This window comes from Bufo gargarizans, chromosome 2 (assembly GCF_014858855.1).
Source record: "Bufo gargarizans isolate SCDJY-AF-19 chromosome 2, ASM1485885v1, whole genome shotgun sequence".
In the NCBI taxonomy this organism is placed as follows: Eukaryota; Metazoa; Chordata; class Amphibia; order Anura; family Bufonidae; genus Bufo; species Bufo gargarizans.
The window spans coordinates 229,988,288-230,010,645 of NC_058081.1; the positions used below are offsets into that span (position 1 = coordinate 229,988,288).

Sequence of the window (22,358 nt, forward strand, 5' to 3'; positions counted from 1 at the left end):
AAAACAAGGAGATCTCCTTTTAATGTATTTTCACACAGGGCAGGTTTGTTGCAAGCTAAAGATGGGCAAATTTCTTGAAATTTGTTTCAGGTCCAATACTAAGGTATCGGTCAAAAATGTGATTCGGGTCCAAATCAATTTTACTTGACTCAAAAGTGCTCCAACTGACACTACGACACTAAGGTCTCCTGGGACTCAAATTTTTCTCTTATCTCTCTTTTTTTTTTAACAATTTTTTTTACAATTTTTCTCCCCCTCCATTGCAATGATAGCAATAGAAAATAATGGTGACGCTTACATCTAAAGCTATGAGTAAACGCATGGCTGACAGTCTCTGCACTGTCGGATTTGTTATGCTTTAAAAAATTAAAAACATTACAGATATTGTTCCTTAATTGCACACTTACAAATGTTAGAAAAATTGCAAATATAGGCCCAATTAAACCTCCCCTGGCTGCAACCACACTATACACTAGTATTAATACACTAAAATAAGATTATCTGTGCACTTATAAATAGTAGAAAAATTGCAACACTCAGTATACTAACTACTCCTATCTTGTCCCTAATGATAAAACCTTTCTACCTAGTAATTCAGTTTACCTAAATAAATGTATTTTCTTCACAGCCCCCATACTGTACCTGTAAGACCCTATAATAGCTGGCTTGTGTCTAATTGTTGTCTGTCAGAGACATGACAGACACGTCATTTACGTGGATGAGCTCACAATGGCGTCTGTGCTTCACAGCTATCATACAGCCAATATCCCCTCTTCTGATTGTCAGTCAGGCTGACTTCATAGCATTATGGGCAAGCCTGCCGACTGTGGTCCTGCCTGGGACCATGTGATCCTGAGTCTTCATTCTCCCTGCCCTGTTTCCCTTCCACAGAATCTTTTTAATGTAAAATGGCGGGTGCTATTTTGCGTATATCTTCTGAAGCAAATTGCCAAAACTTCTGATTCGTTTGGAAGAAGACCTTTTTGTGAAATTTGTGATGAATCTGATTCTTTTAGAATCCATTAGCTAATGTCTATTGCAGATGTTTCTGTGACTGGAAATCTATTCCATATCTCTGAATTGGTGAAACTTGCATGTTTTTTTGGACAGTTCATTCAGCTGTATAAGACAGTTGCAGATATTTCTACAACAAATGCATTGTGTGAACACGTCCTATTAGGGATCTGCAAGTCTATGATGTTCTTTCAATGAGGTTTCTGGTTAGATTACAGTCTGTATGGTGATTCTGGTAGTAGAATATTGATGTGATCTGTGAGGGTCTGACTCCTGACACCCACAGCAATCAGCTGTTTGAAGAGGCCCCAGCTCTCCGGCGAGCGCTGTGGCCTCTTCCTACGTGACGTCATGTTCATCGGTGACATGGCCTAGTTGCAGCTCAGTCCCATTCAAGTGAATAGGCCTGGGCTGTTATACAATGTATGGTGTCTTGCTTGGTTCGCTGTGAGGAGGCATCCGTACTCCTCGGAGATCTGCTGCCTTTTCAGGCAGCTTATCAGCAGGGGTGGCAGGAGTCGGACCCCCACCGAATGGATATTGATGACCTATCCTGAGGATAGGTAATCAATATTGAACTGGAAAACCTCTTAAATAAACTCTAATGGGTTCATTTATCAAACTGGTGTAAAGTAGAACTGGCTTAGTTGCCCATAGCAACCAATCAGATTCCACCTTTTATTTTTGACAGCTCCTTTGGAAAATGAAAGGTGGAGTCTAATTAGTTGCTTTGGGCACCTAAGCCAGTTCTACTTTACACCAGTTTGATAAATGACCCCATATGTTCTAATATACAAGTTCTGCTCTTTTTTCCTTTGCCACACCACAGTGATTCTAAAAAATGTTGCAGATATACCAGGAATTATAAAATAATTAAAATATTATTTTAGAACATAGAAGACTCAGATTAAAATGACTCTGTTAAACACTACAAGTGGAACCGTAAATTATTCTTTGTAAAGTGGTTTCCTATTGCAATTACTCATTAGACAGTCATTCAGACTCCCTAATGAATAATTCTGTACTGTGTTCACTTGACAGGGGCTGGATATTTTTAGGCCTTTGACTATAAAAAGCTACTGTTGAACATGGAAGAAAGCAGGACTGTATTAAGAGTTAATGCTGCCCTAGGCACTTTACTGCTGCCCCCTCCATTAATGTGCATACCACCGTAACATACACACAGGTTTGTGCTGTGCTGCTTTGGTGTCCCAGAATTATGCTATGCTGTCTAACCTCCCAGGTTTTGCATGGATGGCCCGTGTCTGCCGCTTCCCCACTGCCATGAGCGGGCATGGGTGCCATGTCAGTTACCTTTTTCTCCCTACTGTGCCAGCGATCCAAACCGACTCGTCCTCTGCCCACCTGCAGTGGGTATGGCTACTGGCGTCCCATGTACTGGATGCAGGCCATGACTTGTCTTTAGGAGTGCGTGTTCACTCTGTCTGTTAAAGGGCCAGCACATATCTCCATCGTCACCAGCCAATTGTTGTCAACCTATGGGTGTTTTAGGATCCTTCCCCAGTGGGAATGTGTCTGAGCTTTAGGTTGTCTAGTTCTATTGAACAATTTAGGTGTGTTTTTCTGCTGTCTGCCCATGTACTGACCTCTGCCTGTTTAAACAACTTTGACCCTTCACTGCCAGTCCTGACTTTAGCCTGTTTACCATATTGACCCTTGATGCCTGCCCTGACCTCAGACTTGTTTTAAAGATTTGCACGAACGCTGCTGGCCCTGACCTCTGCCTATTCCCCGATTGCAAGTATTGCCTTGCACCAGTGTCTTTTGACCAGTGGGTCAGCTGCTAACTACACTGGGACTATTCTAAAAGGCACACCCTAGTGGCTCCCCTACAGCAAAGGCCAGATCAATGTATAGGGTTTAAAAGGTGAACACCAGGGGACTGCCAGAATAATGCCCTTAGGACTAGCCCAAAGTCAAAATGGTTAGTTGGAACAGCGGTTCTACACCTACTGCTCATAACACCAGTATTATGTGGTGGGGTATACCCTCCAATATTGTGCAATGCTCCCTCCCAGATCACCCCCACACCAATATTGTGCTGTGCTACCTCCCAGGACAGGACACTAAGAAACATCAGCAGTGGGCAAATGGGGTACCTGGACCAACGATTCCACCACTCCTAGGACTAAACAGCAATGCCTTCTACTCTGTCCCACTCCCCTGCAGTACAGTTAGCAGTCCTCTGGGTACACACACAATGTCAAAGACAGTCTAATCCTACAGATCAGCGCAGCAGGACTTCATCAGAGCCTTCTTGCTTCTGACAGTGGGCGATGGACTCGTGTGGACCTCACCCAGTCACCCACTGTCAGATGCCAGTGATGAAGTCCTAATGCGGTGCTGACATAAGGGTAATGGACAGTGGTGAGTATCAGTCTCCACTGACTCACCTCCTCTGAGAACCCTTTTTTAAATTTTTCTTAACTCCAGCCTCCAGGGCCGTGTTAGCTCCACCAGTCCTTCTCTGGGGTGCTCACAATCAAGCTGGCAGGCAGTCAAGCAAGCGAATAACACTGATAACAACTGGCTCTGCCTAAACCTGAGTGAAGGGTGGCTCCTTCTCCCTCCTTGTTGGTGCCAGCGTGGTGTTGTTTACTGGCTCTGACTGTGTTCATTGATGGAAAATTGCTTCTCTCTTTCCCTCCTTCTGCCTTGTCAACAACATACATGCTGGCAACTCCCAGAGAGTTTCAAGTAATGGGAGATACTCCAATTCTAGCACTGTTCATGCCTCCCTGCTGCCCTGCACTATGCCACTATAAGCACCCCAACCCCAGACCCTTTGCAGAAATTTAAAAAATGTGGCTGTCCAGCAGTGCCCTACATGGGGCAGCCCTAGGCACTGGACCTCCAGTGCCTATTGGCATATACAGCCCTGGACGAATCAAAGGATTAGACATTGATGCGACAGCTGAATAGATAGATCTCAACCATTACATATGAACAGCAGATACATATCCTACAGCTAATTGCTCTATATGCAGACTCTCCTGATAACCCCAGTTATTAACTTATTTATCAAACACAGTTGTTGCCATTATAGTCGATGCGTGCTTTGGTTGTCTAATAAGAAATACAGAATACAGATAGTAATGACATTACTACTAAGTGCTTTCCGCAGTCTGTGGTAGCTGGAAGGAACTCTGACATACTCCGGATTTAATAAGTTCTTCCTGCTAACCACCTATTAAGGTAGCTCATCATTGAAGCCACAGTCTTCATTGGAAAAGAAAAACTTCTCCAGGTTAACATTTTTGAACTTTGCTGTCTTGATTTTACAGTTTATTAATACAATAGAGCTCTAAATTTCTATTATGATTAAAGTAATTATTAATAAAAAAAAGGAAAATAAGAACAATGCACATATTTGGCAGCATGGTGGCTCAGTAGTGTGCCATGTTGCCATGCAGCACTGCAGTCTTGTGTTTGAATCCAACCCTTTCATAGAGTTTGCATGGGTTTCCTCCAGCACTATAAAGACTGTAAGCCCACTGGGGACAGTGTGGAATGAGAGTGTCTGTGCTGTGGAATATGCTGGCACTACATAAGGACAATTTCACAAGAGTGTATTCAGTGGGGGAAATACGCTTCATGTGGACAACTGGACAACAGTATTTCCTGGACTCACAGAATTAGGCCTCATGCACACGACCGTTCCGTTTTTTGTGGTCCTCAAACCGCGGACCTGCAAAAAACGAAAGCCGCCCGTGTGCCTTCCGCAATTTGCGGAACGGAACGGGCGGCCCATTGTAGACATTTCTATTCTTGTCCGCAAAACAGACAAGAATAGGACATGCTATATTTTTTTTGCGGGGCCTCGGAACGGAGCAACAGATGCGGACAGCACACGGAGTGCTGTCCGCATCTTTTGCGGCCCCATTGAAGTGAATGGGTCCGCACCCGAGCCGCAAAAAATGCGGCTCGGATGCGGACCACAACGGTCGCGTGCATGAGGCCTTATAATGATGTACTGACAGCATTATGCAAGTACATAAAATCATCACCAATCTGTGCATAATGCCCTAAATAAATGGAAGGACATTGCCCTAAAAAGGCTGCAGTGACATTGCAAGAGAAAAGTGGAGCAGCACTTTGTGAAACAGCAACCTGATTATTTGGGATGGGCAATTGCTCTCTGATCCACTTTTGATCAGTTTCGCTAATGCTTTTTAGGAAAACCACAACCATCACATAGTACTGTTCAACTGGCAGAATACTTCAGTGCTACAACTGTTAACTCGAGTTGTTTTCAGATGGGTGACTGAGGTCCATGAGACACATTTCGTGTGGCGGTCACATCATCTTATCTGATACTGTGCGTTCCAGCCCAACCTTGGGTCTACTGTCCCGTACTCACATGCTGTGAATTCACATCAACATAGATCAGTATGTCTGAAAACAAACATAATGTCTTAAATACACATTTGCAGTAAACTTTAAATTGACACTTAACATCAAGTTAGAGTTTGCCAAAATGCCTATATAATGTGTTAAGTGGCATGTTAATGTTTGCTACATCTGTGCTGTTACTTTATCACTAGCAATGCATCCTGTATTGTCTGAATGTGAGATCCTCTGCTGCTGGGATTCCTGATATTTATTACTCTTTCAGCCTTGACTGGGATGTTTGCACTCAGTAAAACCAGCAAGTGAATACTAATTCATCAGCAGGAGGCTAGACCAATATTGACGCCTTGACTTGCACCCCTCTAGCTCTGCTGTGATATGCAAATTGCACAATCCATCAATTGCTTCTTCAGGCTGTCACTGCCATTATCTATTTGAGACATGCTGGGGAAATCGGAGCTCTAGTAAATACATAGAGGCAGTACTTTAGTTAAGTGCACATATGTGCTTACTTTCTGATATTCTGTTCTGGCATAGGAACGGAATACTGGAAGTGTCAGATCTGGCATTTGCTGGACACTGCTGGAGTCCGATGGATCCCCTTCACTAAAATAGGTTCTGTTGTGTTTCCGGCACAAATACTGGTATTTTGACTGACAAAAAAATGGTTATTATTCTTTATTTTTACCAGAATTTGCATCCTGAAGGAACCTCTGCTGATGTGAACCTAGTCTTAGGACTCATGCACGCAAACGTACTTTTTGTCTGCATCCGATCCGCTTTTTTTTGCAGGTTGGATGTGGACCCATTCACTTCAAGGTGGCTGCAAAAGATTTGGACAGAACACTGTGTGCTGTCCACATCCGTATATCTGTTCCGTGGCATCCGCAAAAATATAGAACATATCCTATTTTGCCTACATTACGGACAAGGATAGGACTGTTCTATTATGGGTTGGACGTTCCATTCTAGAAAAATGGAGTGCAACAGCCGGTATCCGTGTTTTACAGACCACAAAACAGGCAACAGTCGTGTACATGAGCCCTTACATTGTAAACATTGGAATATCCATCAGCTTTGGTTATATAGTTAATCATACCACCAAATGACATATATGAACGATTGCAAATAAAATGTGGTGGAGTTGCCCCTAACAAAGATTTAGGAGCAGGAATGTGTCGGCAGCTCTTACTTTTCTCCTTTGCATTTGATTTGATAAATTCCATGAACCTTTACTAGGTATTGACTGTTATGTTATGATATGGTAGATTTAGTAAATGCTCGTATGATACTAATTCTGGAACATCTATTCTCATAACTCTTCATTGTGCACATCCTCTGTTATTCCTACTACCAATTTATAAATAAGTAGATGGGTGTTACCATCCTCCTTGTCAAAAAGGGTGTGTCCCTACACAGTCTGGCCCTGCAGCATGATTGGACAGTTACAGGCAGTGCAGGGACACCCCCCAATTGATAACAGTCTATGCATACATTTCTAGTACTAATAACCAAGGAATGCCACAATGGAGAGTTCTAAGGTGCTCCAGAACTGTTCAATTATGAGAAATAGAAGTATTTACTAAAACTGAAGTATCGGGAGAACTGACAGGTCCCCATTCTAAGATGCTGATCACATATGCACATGGCTTCCAATAATGGGTTCTGTCATGGTTTCCAGCATTCTGAGGGTAAGGATAGCAATGGTGGGACTGCCAACAGACAGCAGAATGAACATAGCCTTACATGTTTTACTCATATATAGATTTGGGGGACTGCAGTGGTATAAGACCATTTTATCATTTTGATAATGAAATTAAACATACCTTTCGTGGTTTCACTTTATCATGGTGATCGTATTGGAAAATACCTTTGTAACTAAGTCCCAACCACCAAGGGATTCCTTGTTTGTCCTGTGAAAAGGAGGAGATAGCATATAGTGGTGTTCATAGAATGGTTGAAATGTTATCTATGAGATACGTATGTCCTGGTTCTTATCACTTATATAACACCATTGTCTTCTATAAGGCAAAATAAAGGTCCCTATGAACTTGCTTGAATAAGCATTATTAATACAATATCACCTGTAACCCTCCTTATAAGTGATTTGCCTATAGGATGTGATATTACAAAATAAGGTATATTTTATTACATATGTCACACTCAAGCATATTGTAACCTTTTGGACATTTCTACCTAGACAACTATACAAATAACATGTTCTATGGGATCTTTCTTAGGTAAAATATACATATAACTTACTTATGATTGCTCCAGTCAATGCTTAATGTGTTCAGAAGTTTTAAATCTTATTTTCGGCAGTCCCATTGAAATGAATGGGTAGCGCACCGCGCAAGCACAATCACCACTCCATTTGCTTCTATGGGGCTGTCGGAAATAGCCGAGCCAGCACTTGGCTATTTTCAGTGCTGGCATAGGAATGAATGGAGGGAGGCCACACATTTGCGGTGTGCCTTCCTTCACTTTGCGGGCTCCGTTCTAAAGATGGTGGGACTCGCACCTACCAGACGTTGGGGGGATATCCAAGCGATATTCCCCCAATGTTTGAGGTGAAGCAAACCCCTTCAACATTCATTGGATTAAAGGTTCAAACTAGCCATACATATCAGATAAACGTCAGCCGAACTCACCAATATTTGCAGGACCAGCCAACAACATAATGGGGGTAGATTTACTAATATGTACTTTATACTATCTAAGAATACAAATCATAGTCTTAATGTTAAGCAAATGTACCTTTGTAAATGTGGAGTATTATAAATCCTGCACCAGATTTATGCTGAAATTCCCTTCATGCGCCCCAAATTTGCCCATGCGCCAGAGATTTGTCTGTGCACCAAAAATGTGTCCATGCACCAAACAAAAACTGTCTAGTCTAAGTCTAGGCCACCTATAAGTTGGCACAGTTTCACCTAAAAAAAACTGGAGCATTTTCAATAGTAAACCTGCCCCAATGTGTATGGCGTGCTCCTGACTCTCCCCTACAGAAATCAGCAGCTAGATTTCAATTGCTCAATCCTTTTGTTCTTGGGAGCTTTGTTCATCCCTTCTCCCCTTTCAGGAAACATGCATGCTTGACCAGTCCAAGTATGCGTGTGTATGGAGGGGGTCAGGAGCGTTATCTGAACCAGCTATGTAATGTGTATGGCCAGATTTAAAATGGCCAATTTTGCTTGAGTCTCACATCAGAGCTGCTTATACATGCATTACCCTTATCATCATAAACATTAAGGGAGTGCGAGGCCCTGTCATGTGATAATATATCACTCATCCCTTGTAACGCTAGAAAGAAGTAATGGAAGTCTCCTGTGGGATCCTAGCTATTTTCTTATCAATAATTCAACGATGTTCTTCTGTAGACCTCTGAGACCAGACAATGAGTCTGGAGAGTAGGGAGTGGGAGCACATCGTGGGTGAGGATGTAGGGATGGAAGGTCACCCTAGCCATCTGCTGTATTCCTATCATATGTGCAAGCTAACAAAAAGTATAGTACGGAGAAATGTCTTTTCCTGCACCAAGGAAAGTGTCAGTCACTGTAAAGACTGACAGTTGTCAAGTGTGGCCATGACGGTAGTAGAGACACTAATCAACCAGTGGAGAAACGTGACAGGTTTAAACCTTGGTATATCAGATGTCTCCTGGCCTCCATACTTCATAAAGCATCTGGGGACTGAGGGATTAGACACATGGGTTTTCTAAGAACTAGACAGTCTGGACATGACATTTGCTACTACGACTGTGGTACAATTAAACCATACTGTTGTTCCACTATAGACATACTACTACATATCCTCCTTCAGAAATGTATTATCACAAATACTATACAATTGGAGTCAAACTGGTGTAAAGTAGAACTGGCTTAGTTGCCCATAGCAACCAATCAGATTCCTCCTTTCATTTTGGACAGCTCCTTTGGAAAATGAAAGATGGAATCTGATTGATTGCTATGGTCAACTAAGCCAGTTCTACTTTACACCAGTTTGATAAATGACCCCAAATGTATTAATCTGAAGTCAGCAGCATAATATCTTAATGGACTTCTCTTTCTCGCTGTTTATTTTACTAAGGAGTAGTCCTGATGCTATTGCATAACACAAAGTATTATCCCATATTAGAGATTACATGCAAAGCTCCCATTTAAGTGTAAAGCTTACCTTAACGGCATAATAATGCACTCCATACGTGGGAAGGGATTCTACAATACTCATATAACTGGAACATAAAAAAATATGAAGCCCATGTGAAAACCGATCGACAAATAGCAGCTAGATTCATTCCATTCAATTTAATACAGTATTTCAGATCTGCCTTTCAACACGGTATATCAGCACTGAAACATTATATCAAGATGAGTTAATTTCCTGAACTTCGTTTCAAGTCCATTTTGCACAAATTGGCCATCATATTTGATTGGGGTCTGAATAAATTAAACCCAAATCAAAAGTGCCCGAGTTGCCCTGAAAAGTTGTGTATGACACCTGGTGGCCTCGTAGCACTGTATCAAGGAGACAGCAACATTTATGGTTATGGTAAGTACATGACTGCTGGTGGTACGCTGCACTGTATTTTTTTTTTTAAACAGTCCAAAAATGATACATTTTTTGGTAGCAGATGCCTTTTTCTCTGTATTTTGATCTGCAAATTTGTGTCTGCCAAGCTGAGTGATTGATGAGGTTGAATAACAAAAGTTTCGAATTTGCCAAAATTCTATTTGTTTTGTAAATTCGTAAAGAATTCTATTAATGAAGAAATGACTCATTCATCTCTAATCATTTCCACAAAAGAGAGTTCACAAAACAAATTGAAAACTACAGAAGTATCATGGTGTCTAATATATTTTATGGTTTGTCTTGTTGACTAAAATTATAGATTAATTTCTAAGAGTTGTTTTTGTCAAATTCAAATAAAAAATCAGTTAATTAGTCAAAAATTAGTCCTATCAGTTTGGTGGTGATTCGCGTCTATTGCTCTGAGGTCTGTTTTACACAGGCCTTAATATGGCTCGTGGTTAAGATTTGAAATAAGGTTACAACTTATCGTGGTCCGTATTATGGATCCAAAACTAAGGTTGCATTTACACCAACGGATTATGACAGATTTTCCGACCAATCATTGGTCAGATGGCCGTTTACAAACACAGATCATTTGTTATACACACACCGACTATTGGTCTGATTGGATAGAAATTGGTCCGATAATCTGTTGGTGTAAAGCTTTATTCATATGAAGAAAGAATCGCACAGATTTCAATGCAAATTGCATACTGCACATGAAAATCACCAGTGTAAATAATGACGATTGACTCAATGCCAAGAACATGTTCGAAAATGCTCATTGATCGTGTCAAATATAGTTGATGCAAACCCTTGAATTATCGCCTGTCATTAAATGATTGGTGTACGAGAACAAGAACTGTTGAGTCGTTCACTGATTTTGAGAATCCTGGTTGGTAACACTACTATGGGGGCCTAATAACACAGAAAGAGTAGGTGAGACTTGGAACAAACTCCCATCAGATGTGGTTGGGAAATCGATATTAAGTGAATTTAAACATGCCCGGGATAAACACATGTCTTTCCTAAGAAAAAAAAGAAATAATATAAGGGCAGACTAGATGGACCAGGGGGTCTTTTCCTGCTGTCAATCTTCTACATTTTTATTAATAAATGTAGCCTTGTCCCATGAAAAATATTCAACATTTTTCAAAACTGGATCTCAATACTAATGTAACTGCATGGAAAGTAGTTTAGCCTCTCAGTTATTCAATAAAATGTATCTGTATAGCACCACCTGCTGTTTTTTTCTGTTCTTTATTTCTCTGTCCATCTCTAGTCCAGTAATATTGCTAAGGAGGACGCACATGCTCAATTCCATCCTTTTACTGCCACCAGCCGAATTTACTGTTAGAAGCTGTGACAGTTACCAGGAGAGAATTGTAGAAGAAAGGACACACCCCAGAGAAAGGACACACACCCCTGAGTTTCCAGCCTGACAGTAATCTAGCAGAGTAATTGGAGCAATGAATGGAAAGATCTCTGGATCCATGTGAGTTACAGGAGTGGTTCTAGATTTGTTAGAGAGAGATTTAAATTATTGCAATAATCATGGGATAACCCCTTTTACATGTGTCACAATTTTTTTAGAAAACATGGCTGTGTTCTTATGCTGTGATAACATAAATCAGAGCAAAAATAAAAATAAAACCACCCAAAAATCTAAAAAAAAGTTACCCGTACATGAATATCCTATAAAAGAGAGAAAGAGACTACTGCCACCTATTAACTGTAAGACTCTGTTCTGCTGACACAAATACTTACTTCACAATAGCTTGTCCTCTAGTTTGTCCATTGAGTTTCTTGTAATATTCTATAACTCTGTCCTCACTGCAAAAGAATAACAGAAATTTGCCATTAGATATATTATAGTTACACATATTTACCATCCATTTTATGAGGTGAACATATAAAGACATGAATTCTTAGTGTAACAAATAATAGCAATTACTTTTTTTAGAATGTTTGCTATTGACTTATGTTTTGCACAAAAATTGACTGAGTAGTAATAAAATCTCGTGAACATTAGAATTAGTGAAGCTAACAAAAAAATATGTTATATGAAACATGTGAGATATGTTGGAGCTGTGGTGTAGTCACCAATGATCCATTTTTTCCTAGTACAATCGCAGATTGTCATGCATGGTGCAATTTCCCCTCTAGGGGTATTTATTTTTAACTCCATAATCTATCTCATTTTCTTTTCTGTCTTTTTTTTTCTCACAAAATGCCAAATAATAATAATGATAGTAATGATCGTAATCTCAGGAACCAGTTGTGGATGTCTCATTTAGTAATGTAAGGTTCTTAGGAGCAATAAAGTCCATGATAGTCTCGGATAAACTGCAAAAAGCATCAAATTATCTGAAAGCAACTTAGTTTTCCCCATTTATCGGAAAACATAAAACTAATAATATATTCAGTAAGACCCTGGTGACAACCCTTTAAAGAACTATGAGAGCCAAACCTCCATTATAATCTCTTGAACACATAATTAGAAATGTTCAGAGGGTCCAAACCACCAAGCCAACTTTGGAGACCCAAGGTCTACATAAGATTGCTGGATGGTTTGAGTTATGCAACATTCTCCCACATCCCCAGTAATTTACCTATGAACATCTCTGATAACTTTGTAGGACAGTAAGTGGTCGGATCTGTGTAGATTAGCAATTCCTGCACTTGCAAAGCTCATGAAACCTACTGTCATCTCAGCTGTTCCCCTCCTAACTGCTGCACTCCTAAAAGTCCTTGGCAGCTGTGAAAATTCCTTGTCTGGAACTGGACCACCTGCCAACATTAGAGCTAGGCAAAGTTGACAGACTGACTCTTCCTGCAGAAATCTCTGCATAAACCCATACTCTTCCTAACTGCATAGACCAAAATGCTCTCACGTTGTATAGTTCTTCTAGCTAACATGCATGATCCTTCTCGGTTATAGCGATGGATCTAAAGCTAAGCTTTACCTCTCGTAATCTTGCTAATGTACAATGATGCACGGTTTACCTAACTTCTTTTATAATATGTTTTAATTAGTTTACGTTGCTTTGTGCTGCACGCTCTCCATAAACTGTGTGTATCCCACATAGGAACCTTACAGATTTTCTTATTGATTATAAACAGCATGGCTCCCATACTGAATACAGGTACCTTGGAAGCATAGGAGGTGCTATAATAACCTGTGCAGATTATGGAGAGTGTGGAGCAAGGAATCCACAATATCCTTGTAACAGAGCAAAATTAGCTGATTAAAAGGCATCTGTCAACAGATTTGTGCCTATGAAACTGTCTGACCGGTTACATGTGCGCTTGGCAGCTGAAGGCATCTGTGTTGGTCCCATGTACATATGTGCCTGCATTGCTGAGAAAAATAATGTTTTTATAAATGCAAATAAGCCTCTAGGAGCAATGGGGGCGTTGCCATTACACTTAGAGGCTCAGCTCTCTCTTCAACTGCTGCGTCCCCTACCCTTTGACTGACAGGACCAGGCAGTGAAAACATTTACACTGCTTGGTCATGTCAATAAAGTGCAGAGGGCATGGCAGTTGCATAGAGATCTGAGCCTCTAGGTGTAATGGCAACGCTCCCTTTGCTCCTAGCGGCTCATTTGAATGTATTAAACCATCCTTTTTCTCAGCAATGTGGGCACAAATGAACATGGGACCAACACAGATGCCTTCAGCTCCCAAGTGCACATGTAACAGGTCAGCCAGTGTCATAGGCACAAATCTGCTGAGAGATGTCCTTTGAAGTTTTTTTTAAGATTCTGAAATTGATGACCTTAGGATGGCACTGATATCCCAATGGATGGCGCTGTGCTTGGTAAGCTGTGAGAAGGCTGTGGTGCCCCCTCAAACAGCTTATCATAGGGGTTCCAAGTGTCGTACCCTTGATAATTTAATATTAATGACCGAACCTGAGGATAGGTCATTAATATCAGAATCTCAGAAAACCCCTTTAAATGACCTAGTCCATCTATATTGTATTCTAGCAATTAAACAGAACATAAAAAATACATTAGCTATTGGTTTGGATTTCCATACTATGGAGGGAGCAGGCCTTCGAAGAAGAAGGAAAGAGTCCGCGCAGTCACATCTACAAACCTGAATGATATTTTATGACCATTTCATCAGTGCAGCATCTATAATTTTCAGTCCAGTCATGATTGGTCATGGCATTTGTTTATACAGTCATTGTGAGAGGCAGTACAAACCCCGCCATGGAAGAAATGTACAGACACAAGCACAATTTGCAGCAATATTGTAACATTACCAGTAGGCGAGGGAGGGGTGCTCTTTAAGGGCTTGTGTGGGAAGTGCTGGCAACTTCTTTAAATCTATTCTTGTTAGTTCATCACTAGGAGAAGAGAAATGAGAGCGGATCAGAATACATAACAAAGTCACACGTATCTGACCTATACAGCTGTCAGAATCCCGCCGAGTGATGGCTCATTTCTTGGCTCCTCCACCAGGTGTTACTGCACAGAATAAAGTGACCCCATCATCTGTTTTGAAGTTTGCTTTTGAAGAAAATAAAGCGAGACAGAAAGCCACAGAAGGAGCGCACAAAGCGGTACCAGTCCTCTTCAGCTTGACATACTGTACTTGTCAGAACATATAGTTCAAGGCTATTTAACAAAGCAGATGTTCTCTCACCATATAATATTATTATTATTATTTTTTATATCTCATGATGGGCTCATACACACGACCGTATCCGTATTTAGGTCCGCAAACCACAGATGCACAAAATACAAATACCGTCCACATGAATTGCTTCTGTTTATATTATCAACAGTTTACTTTTACAGAATTTTAACAATAATATATGTATATCCAATTTTAATTCTCCAAGCCCCTTTTACTGGTTAATATATCATATCACCGGGGTGCACGTATTATTGTGTATCCCTTGACGAGAAAATTGGCGCCTTACCTTTGACACACCCACGTTTTATTTTCCCTTGCCCATTTGTTTATGGAACGGTTATCTGTACATATGTGATCACGCCTGGCAGCCTTTTTCCGATTCCCTACTCCCAATTTTCCGTCTCAGTCTGTCTTTTGGCGCTCTGCGGTTACTCCGAGATTTCCCAGGAGTCTCTCCCAGGGGTTATCTTTGATTAACGCTCTCCTTTTCTTTATTTTCTCTACCTCTGATTCTCCCAGCATAAATGCCAGGATTTGGTAGGTCAAAATTGATGCATGAAATGTTTTTGTTGTCCAGCCAAATCCTGGCAATTATGCCGGGGAGTGGCTGCATCCCCGCTGGTTCCCATTATAGTTAATAGGGTCCAGTGGGCTATGCTGGATCCAGAGAACGCTGTATGCAAATCTGAGAGAACTCTGGATGTGTGTAAATGACAAGACCCTATCTGTGAGATACCGAAGTAAGGCTATCTTCACACAAACAAGGAAACAAAAAGGAAAGAAGGTTTGTACACAAACACAGAAGAGGATTATTTACGGTAAGAGCAGTGAGACTATGGAACTCTCTGCTTGAGGAGGTGGTGATGGTGAGTTCACTAAAAGAGTTCAAGAGCGGCCTGATTGGAGTCAGGAAGAACTTTTTTTCCCCCTAAAGTGAGGAAAATTGGCTTCTACCTCACAGTTTTTTTTTTTTTGCCTTCCTCTGGATCAACTTGCAGGATAACAGGCTGAACTGGATGGACAAATGTCTTTTTTCAGCCTTATAAACTGTGTTACTATGTTACATGCGGCACAGCAATTCTGTCAGGCTGTTCCGGCAGAGTAGCCTAACTTAGGCATCTCACAGATAGGGTCTTGGCATTTACACACAGGCAGGATTTACACTGGTCACACAAATGGGTACACATGTACACGATAACACACATGCACACACACATGCATCTGGAAGAATTATCAAAGACTCTCGATGAATGGGTTTAAAAAATAAGATGCAAGGGTGGAAGGTCTTCTGTTTTACAATACAAATAATATGATGTTATATAAGCCTTATTAATATCATTTAGTAGAGTAGATATATATCCAATACATAAAGCTGAGTGTATGTGTGTATGTATGTCCGCTAAAGGAGTCCGCACCGTTGCATTCACAATCACGAAATTTGGCACACAGGTACATCAGGTGTCCGGGAAGGTTTTAGACCAGGTCTCAGCACTCTAGGGCGTACCGTTCCTGAGATATTCCCAAAAAATGCATTAGCCAATAGAAGCCTGGTCACATGACCCTTATCAGCCAAAAGAAGCTCACAGGCCCCTAGTCTCCACATACACACAGTTTACACCAGGTTTCCATAACAACCCAGCCATTTTTTTTCACTGCTGTAGGTCAGCTTTAAAGAGGCAGGGAGCTGTGGATGACACTGTTAAGGGAGCGGAGTGCTGTGGAGGTCACAGTTAAAGGGGCGGGCGCTGTGGCGGTCTCTGTTAAGGGGCAGGGAACGGTGGAGGTCTCAGTAAAGGGGACGGTCCACTATGGAGGTCAGTGTTAAGGGGAGGGGTGCTGTAAATATCACTCTTAGGGGGGCGAGGTGTTGTGGAGGTCACATTTTAAGGGAACGGAGCTCTGTGGAGGTCACTGTAAAGGGGGCGGGTTATTGTGGAAATCATTGTTAAGGAGACAGGGTACTGTGGAGGTCAATAATATAGGGGCAGCCGCTGTGGGGGTCACTGTTAAAGGGGAGGGCACTGTGGATGTTACTGTTAAGAGGGCAGGCCACTGTGGAGGTCACTGTTAAAGGGCCGGGTACTGTAGATGTCATATGTTATAGTGGATACTGTCGATATCTTTTAAAGGTGTTTTCCCATCTCAGACACTGGGGGCATATCGATAGGATATGCCCCCATTGTCTGATAGGTGCGGGTCCCACCGCTGGGACCCGCACCTACAATTTTGGAGTTGGGAAATGAACGGAGGGCGCACTGCGCAGCCACCCTCTATTCATTTCTATGGGGCCGCCGAAAATAGCCGAGTGCTGGCTCGGCTATTGCCGTCTGCCTCATAAAAATGAATAGGATCATGGGCCGCGCATGCACTGTGCGCTCCCATTCACTTCTATGGAAGCAGCGCTTGGTGGTGGACGGACCCCGGAAAATCCGGAGTCCTCCAGCCACAGCGCTCCCTGCTTCGTTCTCGTTGTAGATGCGGGTCCCAGTGGTGGGACCCGCACCTATCAGACAATAGGAGCATATTCTAAGCGATATGACACCATTGTCTGAGATGGGAGTACCCCTTTAACGACACACACAAACTTGAAATGAAATAGATGAAATATACACGTGCTTCTGGCGTTAGCTTCAGTTTGTTATGTTATAGGTGCAGTAGGATATTGCTCAATGGGCAAACAATAATTCTGTTTTTGTTGGAATAATCTTGTTATTATACGAGTAAAATAAACTTGACTATGATGAGCTGGTTTCTATTCTAATTGTGTAACTGAAAGTACCAACCCAGGGTTTTTATCAGTAGAGTTTTCAATAATGACTTTTATAAAAGAAATTATCTTATGTCTTTATCATATATGTCCAGGAATGTGTAGCATATCTATAGCGGTGAAGGTCACACACTCAACCAGACCCCATGCTCTTACGGTTTTATTGTTCTTGAGTATTGCCTTTGTTTGGTAGAGACCTGATATAAAGTAGCTTTGGCACTGGGGCCCACACACAAGTGCAATCTGACAGGTTCCTACCCCCATAAAGTCTAGTTATTCTCAATGGAGGATTTAGAATCTGAAAATCTATGTTATTAAACGCATTGCAGTAAGTGAGTAATATTATTACATTATCATACAGTAATATTACAATTATTATAACAGTAATACTACTCACAACGTATCTATTACATGCTGTATATTATAGCATACTTTTATAGTGAAGAAAGTGAAAAATGTAACTTTCCCAAATGTAAAACTGACACCCTGGAATGTGGATTTCTCCCACCATGTCCTGCAAAATGGCAAAAACTGCTGAGTAGGTGTGAATGAAACGCAAAACATAATTTTCCAATCAATAAAGGAGCTGTAAAATATACCGTGATCATAAAAACTGGAAGCAGACTTATGTTTCAATGGTAGCTTTTGTCCTTTTACATCACAAATGAAAGCAAATTACAGTGGCAGCGCCAGCAGATGCCTTAGGAGTGTAAACCAGTATGGATGAGAAAATATTGAAGACAAAAGACACCTTTGTGGCGCCTCAGCCATTTTCTTTGCAGCTTAAAGAATTCAGGTCCTTTTATATCTTCCCTATTGTTCCTTTATACATGTACCCTGTTATTAGAGAGCTGACATTAATGATCATACTTCGGTAATACTATTAGTATCTGCGCACACAATAAAAATGAAATATGACGATTTGTTACACTGTATTTGATGTTATTTCATCGAAGATCACTAAGTAACATGTCATGGGCTGGCTGGGAAATTAAAGTGGCCCTGGAAAAAACTAAAAGTGGCCCCATGTTGTAGGCAGGTTGAAATTGCCATAAGGTGGGGTAACACAAGTAGGCAGAGACAACAGAAGTAGGCAGGGCAGCAATACCGTAGTGTAGCACAAAATAGTGCCCCTGCAGAACCAAATACCACATAAGCAGGAGAAATTGCCGCTAATTATACTAACTTACACAGAAAAAAGCAGGCCCTTACTCATAGAGTCCAAATGGGACTACTTCTTGATGGTAATATCCCCCCGGCAGGGCACTATGCTTGGTCGTTGCTCCCTTCCTGTAAACCTTGTACAAGAAAAGAGCATTTGTCACCCATGCCCATTTCACTTCAGCCTTGTTTTTACATTTTGTGGGCCAATTAAATGGAATTTCTGGTGAAATGAATGTAAATGTGTGTTAAACCTAAAGAAGCACTCCCGCAAAATGTATTATTCGCTAACCTGTTAGAAAGGTACACAATGTAAACTTTAGTGAATGCAATTTTCTGTATTTGTGAGTTATCAACCTCCCTTCTGATCCTCAGTTGTTTCATACAACTGACACTCTCACCCTCCAAATAGCACAGCATCTTATGTGCGTACAGGAATTTAGTTTCTCTATGTATTCCTATGGGAGCCTCACCCTCAGTCTCATAGAGATGAATAGAGAAGTAACTGACTTCCTGTCCCGTGTCAGTTGGAGAGGATCAGAAGGGAGGTTATAACTCACAGTCACCGATAAGAATATTGCCTTCAGTACAGTTTACATCAGGGACCTTTCTAACAGGTCAGAGAATAATTTTTTTTGCGGAAGTTATACTTTAAAGAGCTTCTTTTCCATTCAAATTTCTTTCTTTTTACAAAATCCGATTAATAATGCATACTGAGATAGGGAATGCCATGGCTTGACATGTTACCAATGAGTTTTTTACCTTTTTTATCATCTCAGTCCAGTAGCAACCGAGGTTGGACACGAGTCATTTAAGACAAACTGGGCACTAGATATACACTGCCCAACAAATGGGGCTTCCAAAAGCTTTTCTCTATCAACTTGAACAAGGCCGTTAGTTAAAGGGGTTCTCCACTTTAGACAATATTTTTTTTACAAAAATGCAGCAAATCATCCTAGAATTATACAGTATATCTTATATTTTCCTTTATGAGATGGCATAAGTATTTGGCATAGAGAATTCCAGGGTATGAGAAATTCCTGTAAGAATCCTAATGATCCCGTGTGCAATGGTTAAATGTGGAGTACAGTAGGTATCTCAAGTAAGCAGGAAGGAGATTTCAATCCTGGTGTCTGCAGCCACTTATTCCACATGTATTCAAATTCGGGGACAATGTGTTTTCTAAAGCAGATAACCACTTTATTGGCAAAGAGACTTGGCAGAACTCAAACAAGAGTTTACTTTATTCTTTACTGCTATATCAATAGAAATTTAGAAAGTTTAGGCAGTGAGCAACTGGAAGAGGACCTGTCACCTCTCCAGACATGTCTGCTTAAGTAAATACTGTACTTGCATCTTCTGTTTTGTACTATTCTGCTGTTATTTCTCCTAGAAATGTATGAATAAATTGACAGCGGGACATTACAACTTGTCAAAGGGGTTTGCCCTTGCAGAGTCTGATAATATCAACGATTGGGCAGTATTAGGTTACGGCCATGTGGTCAGGTTTCTACATACCAGTTTTGGAAGCCAAAGACAGTAGTGAAGTCGTCTTTTTCCTGTATACTTTCTTTCCTTTTATGATCCAATCCTGATTTTGGCTTTCAAAACTGCAATGAGAAACCTGAAGATCTGGCCGTACCCTCATAGTGTAGGGACCCCCCACTCCAATTGGTAACACCCAGCTGTGAATTTATTCATACATTTCTAGTAGGAAAAACAGAGGAACATCACTATGGAAAGTTATTAGTATACAGGTCCTTCAAAAAGCATATTGTGATAAAGTTCATTATTTTCTGTAATGTACTGATAAACATTAGACTTTCATATATTTTAGATTCATTACACACAACTGAAGTAGTTCAAGCCTTTTATTGTTTTAATATTGATGATTTTGGCATACATGTATAGTGGTGGTGGCTGCTCTCCAATATAGCCTTTGGTATGGTGCTACAAGTCCAGGGAGAGGACACCCTACCTCTCTAAATAGAGTAGAAGTGAAAAAAGGGGGTATGGACGAGCACTCTACCAATTGGCACACATTTATTAATAAAATAGCTAGCGAGATAAAATATATAAATTATAAAATATATAATTTATTGTATGGTTTATATATTTTATCTCGCTAGCTATTTTATTAATAAATGTGTGCCAATTGGTAGAGTGCTCGTCCATACCCCCTTTTTTCACTTGTACTCGATTTTGGCATACAGCTCATGAAAACCCCAAATTCCTATCTAAAAAAATTAGCATATCATGAAAAGGTTCTCTAAACGAGCTATTAACCTAATCATCTGAATCAACTAATTAACTCTAAACACCTGCAAAAGATTCCTAGGCTTTTAAAAACTCCCAGCCTGGTTCATTACTCAAAACCGCAATCATGGGTAAGACTGCCGACCTTACTGCTGTCCAGAAGGCCATCATTGACACCCTCAAGCAAGAGGGTAAGACACAGAAAGAAATTTCTGAACGAATAGGCTGTTCCCAGAGTGCTGTATCAAGGCACCTCAGTGGGAAGTCTGTGGGAAGGAAAAGGTGTGGCAGAAAATGCTGCACAACGAGAAGAGGTGACCGGACCCTGAGGAAGATTGTGGAGAAGGACCGATTCCAGACCTTGGGGGACCTGCGGAAGCAGTGGACGGAGTCTGGAGTAGAAACATCCAGAGCCACCGTGTACAGGCGTGTGCAGGAAATGGGCTACAGGTGCCGCATTATCAAGGGCAGGGTCAATGCAGCTAGCTATCAGGAGATTCTGGAGCACTTCATGCTTCCATCTGCTGAAAAGCTTTATGGAGATGAAGATTTCATTTTTCAGCACGACCTGGCACCTGCTCACAGTGCCAAAACCACTGGTAAATGGTTTACTGACCATGGTATTACTGTGCTCAATTGGCCTGCCAACTCCCCTGACCTGAACCCCATAGAGAATCTGTGGGATATTGGGAAGAGAAAGTTGAGAGACGCAAGACCCAACACTCTGGATGAGCTTAAGGCCGCTATCGAAGCATCCTGGGCCTCCATAACACCTCAGCAGTGCCACAGGCTGATTGCCTCCATGCCACGCCGCATTGAAGCAGTGATTTCTGCAAAAGGATTCCCCACCAAGTATTGAGTGCAGAACTGAAGATAATTATTTGAAGGTTGACTTTTTTGTATTAAAAACACTTTTCTTTTATTGGTCGGATGAAATATGCTAATTTTTTTAGATAGGAAATTTGGGTTTTCATGAGCTGTATGCCAAAATCATCAATATTAAAACAACAAAAGGCTTGAACTACTTCAGTTGGTGTGTAATGAATCAAAAAAATATTAAAGTCTAATGGTTATCAGTACATTACCGAAAATAATGAACTTTATCACAATATGCTAATTTTTTTAGAAGGACCTGTAGATGAAGAATTATTGTATCTGGCTTTTCTTACTTCCTTCCCTGCAGTAAACTGTTGAGTACAGCACGTTATCATACTTGAGGAAGGGAGTAACAGTAGGAGGAAACAATGCTGATGTCTATTAACATAACTGAATTAACAGGGGAACAGGCTTGCCAGGATGTAAGAGACTTGTACGTTTCCAATTCACAAGCGTGAACAGTACAGTATAAGGTAAAGTTGGAATTCCATTTTTTTTTACTAGTAAAACGAATGGAACTGCTACAAACTGCTTTGCAGTGAAGATTCTGCTCCCCAAATTACAATGGCAATTCACAAAACAATATTGTAGACGGGATGTTTAAAAAAAAAAATAATCCACACACAGCGGAAAAAAACATGCAGAGACATGAGCATGCTGTGGACTATCAAATCTGCGGCGTGCTGATTAT

At 41.0% G+C, this 22,358-nt stretch overlaps 1 protein-coding gene across 6 annotated transcripts in view; it reads right to left on the bottom strand.

Moving 5' to 3' along the window:
* The window catches only part of FRMD4A (FERM domain containing 4A), a 307,366-nt gene that overhangs the window by 57,014 nt on the left and 227,994 nt on the right, over positions 1-22,358 (bottom strand). For all 6 annotated transcript variants that reach the window (XM_044280099.1, XM_044280097.1, XM_044280098.1 and 3 more), the window contains exons 8-11: positions 14,231-14,314; positions 11,725-11,790; positions 9,562-9,619; positions 7,212-7,298 (exon numbers count right to left, since the gene is read on the bottom strand). In XM_044280099.1, coding sequence (XP_044136034.1) covers positions 7,212-7,298; positions 9,562-9,619; positions 11,725-11,790; positions 14,231-14,314 — 295 coding nt within the window. The remainder of the gene's footprint in view (positions 1-7,211; positions 7,299-9,561; positions 9,620-11,724; positions 11,791-14,230; positions 14,315-22,358) is intronic.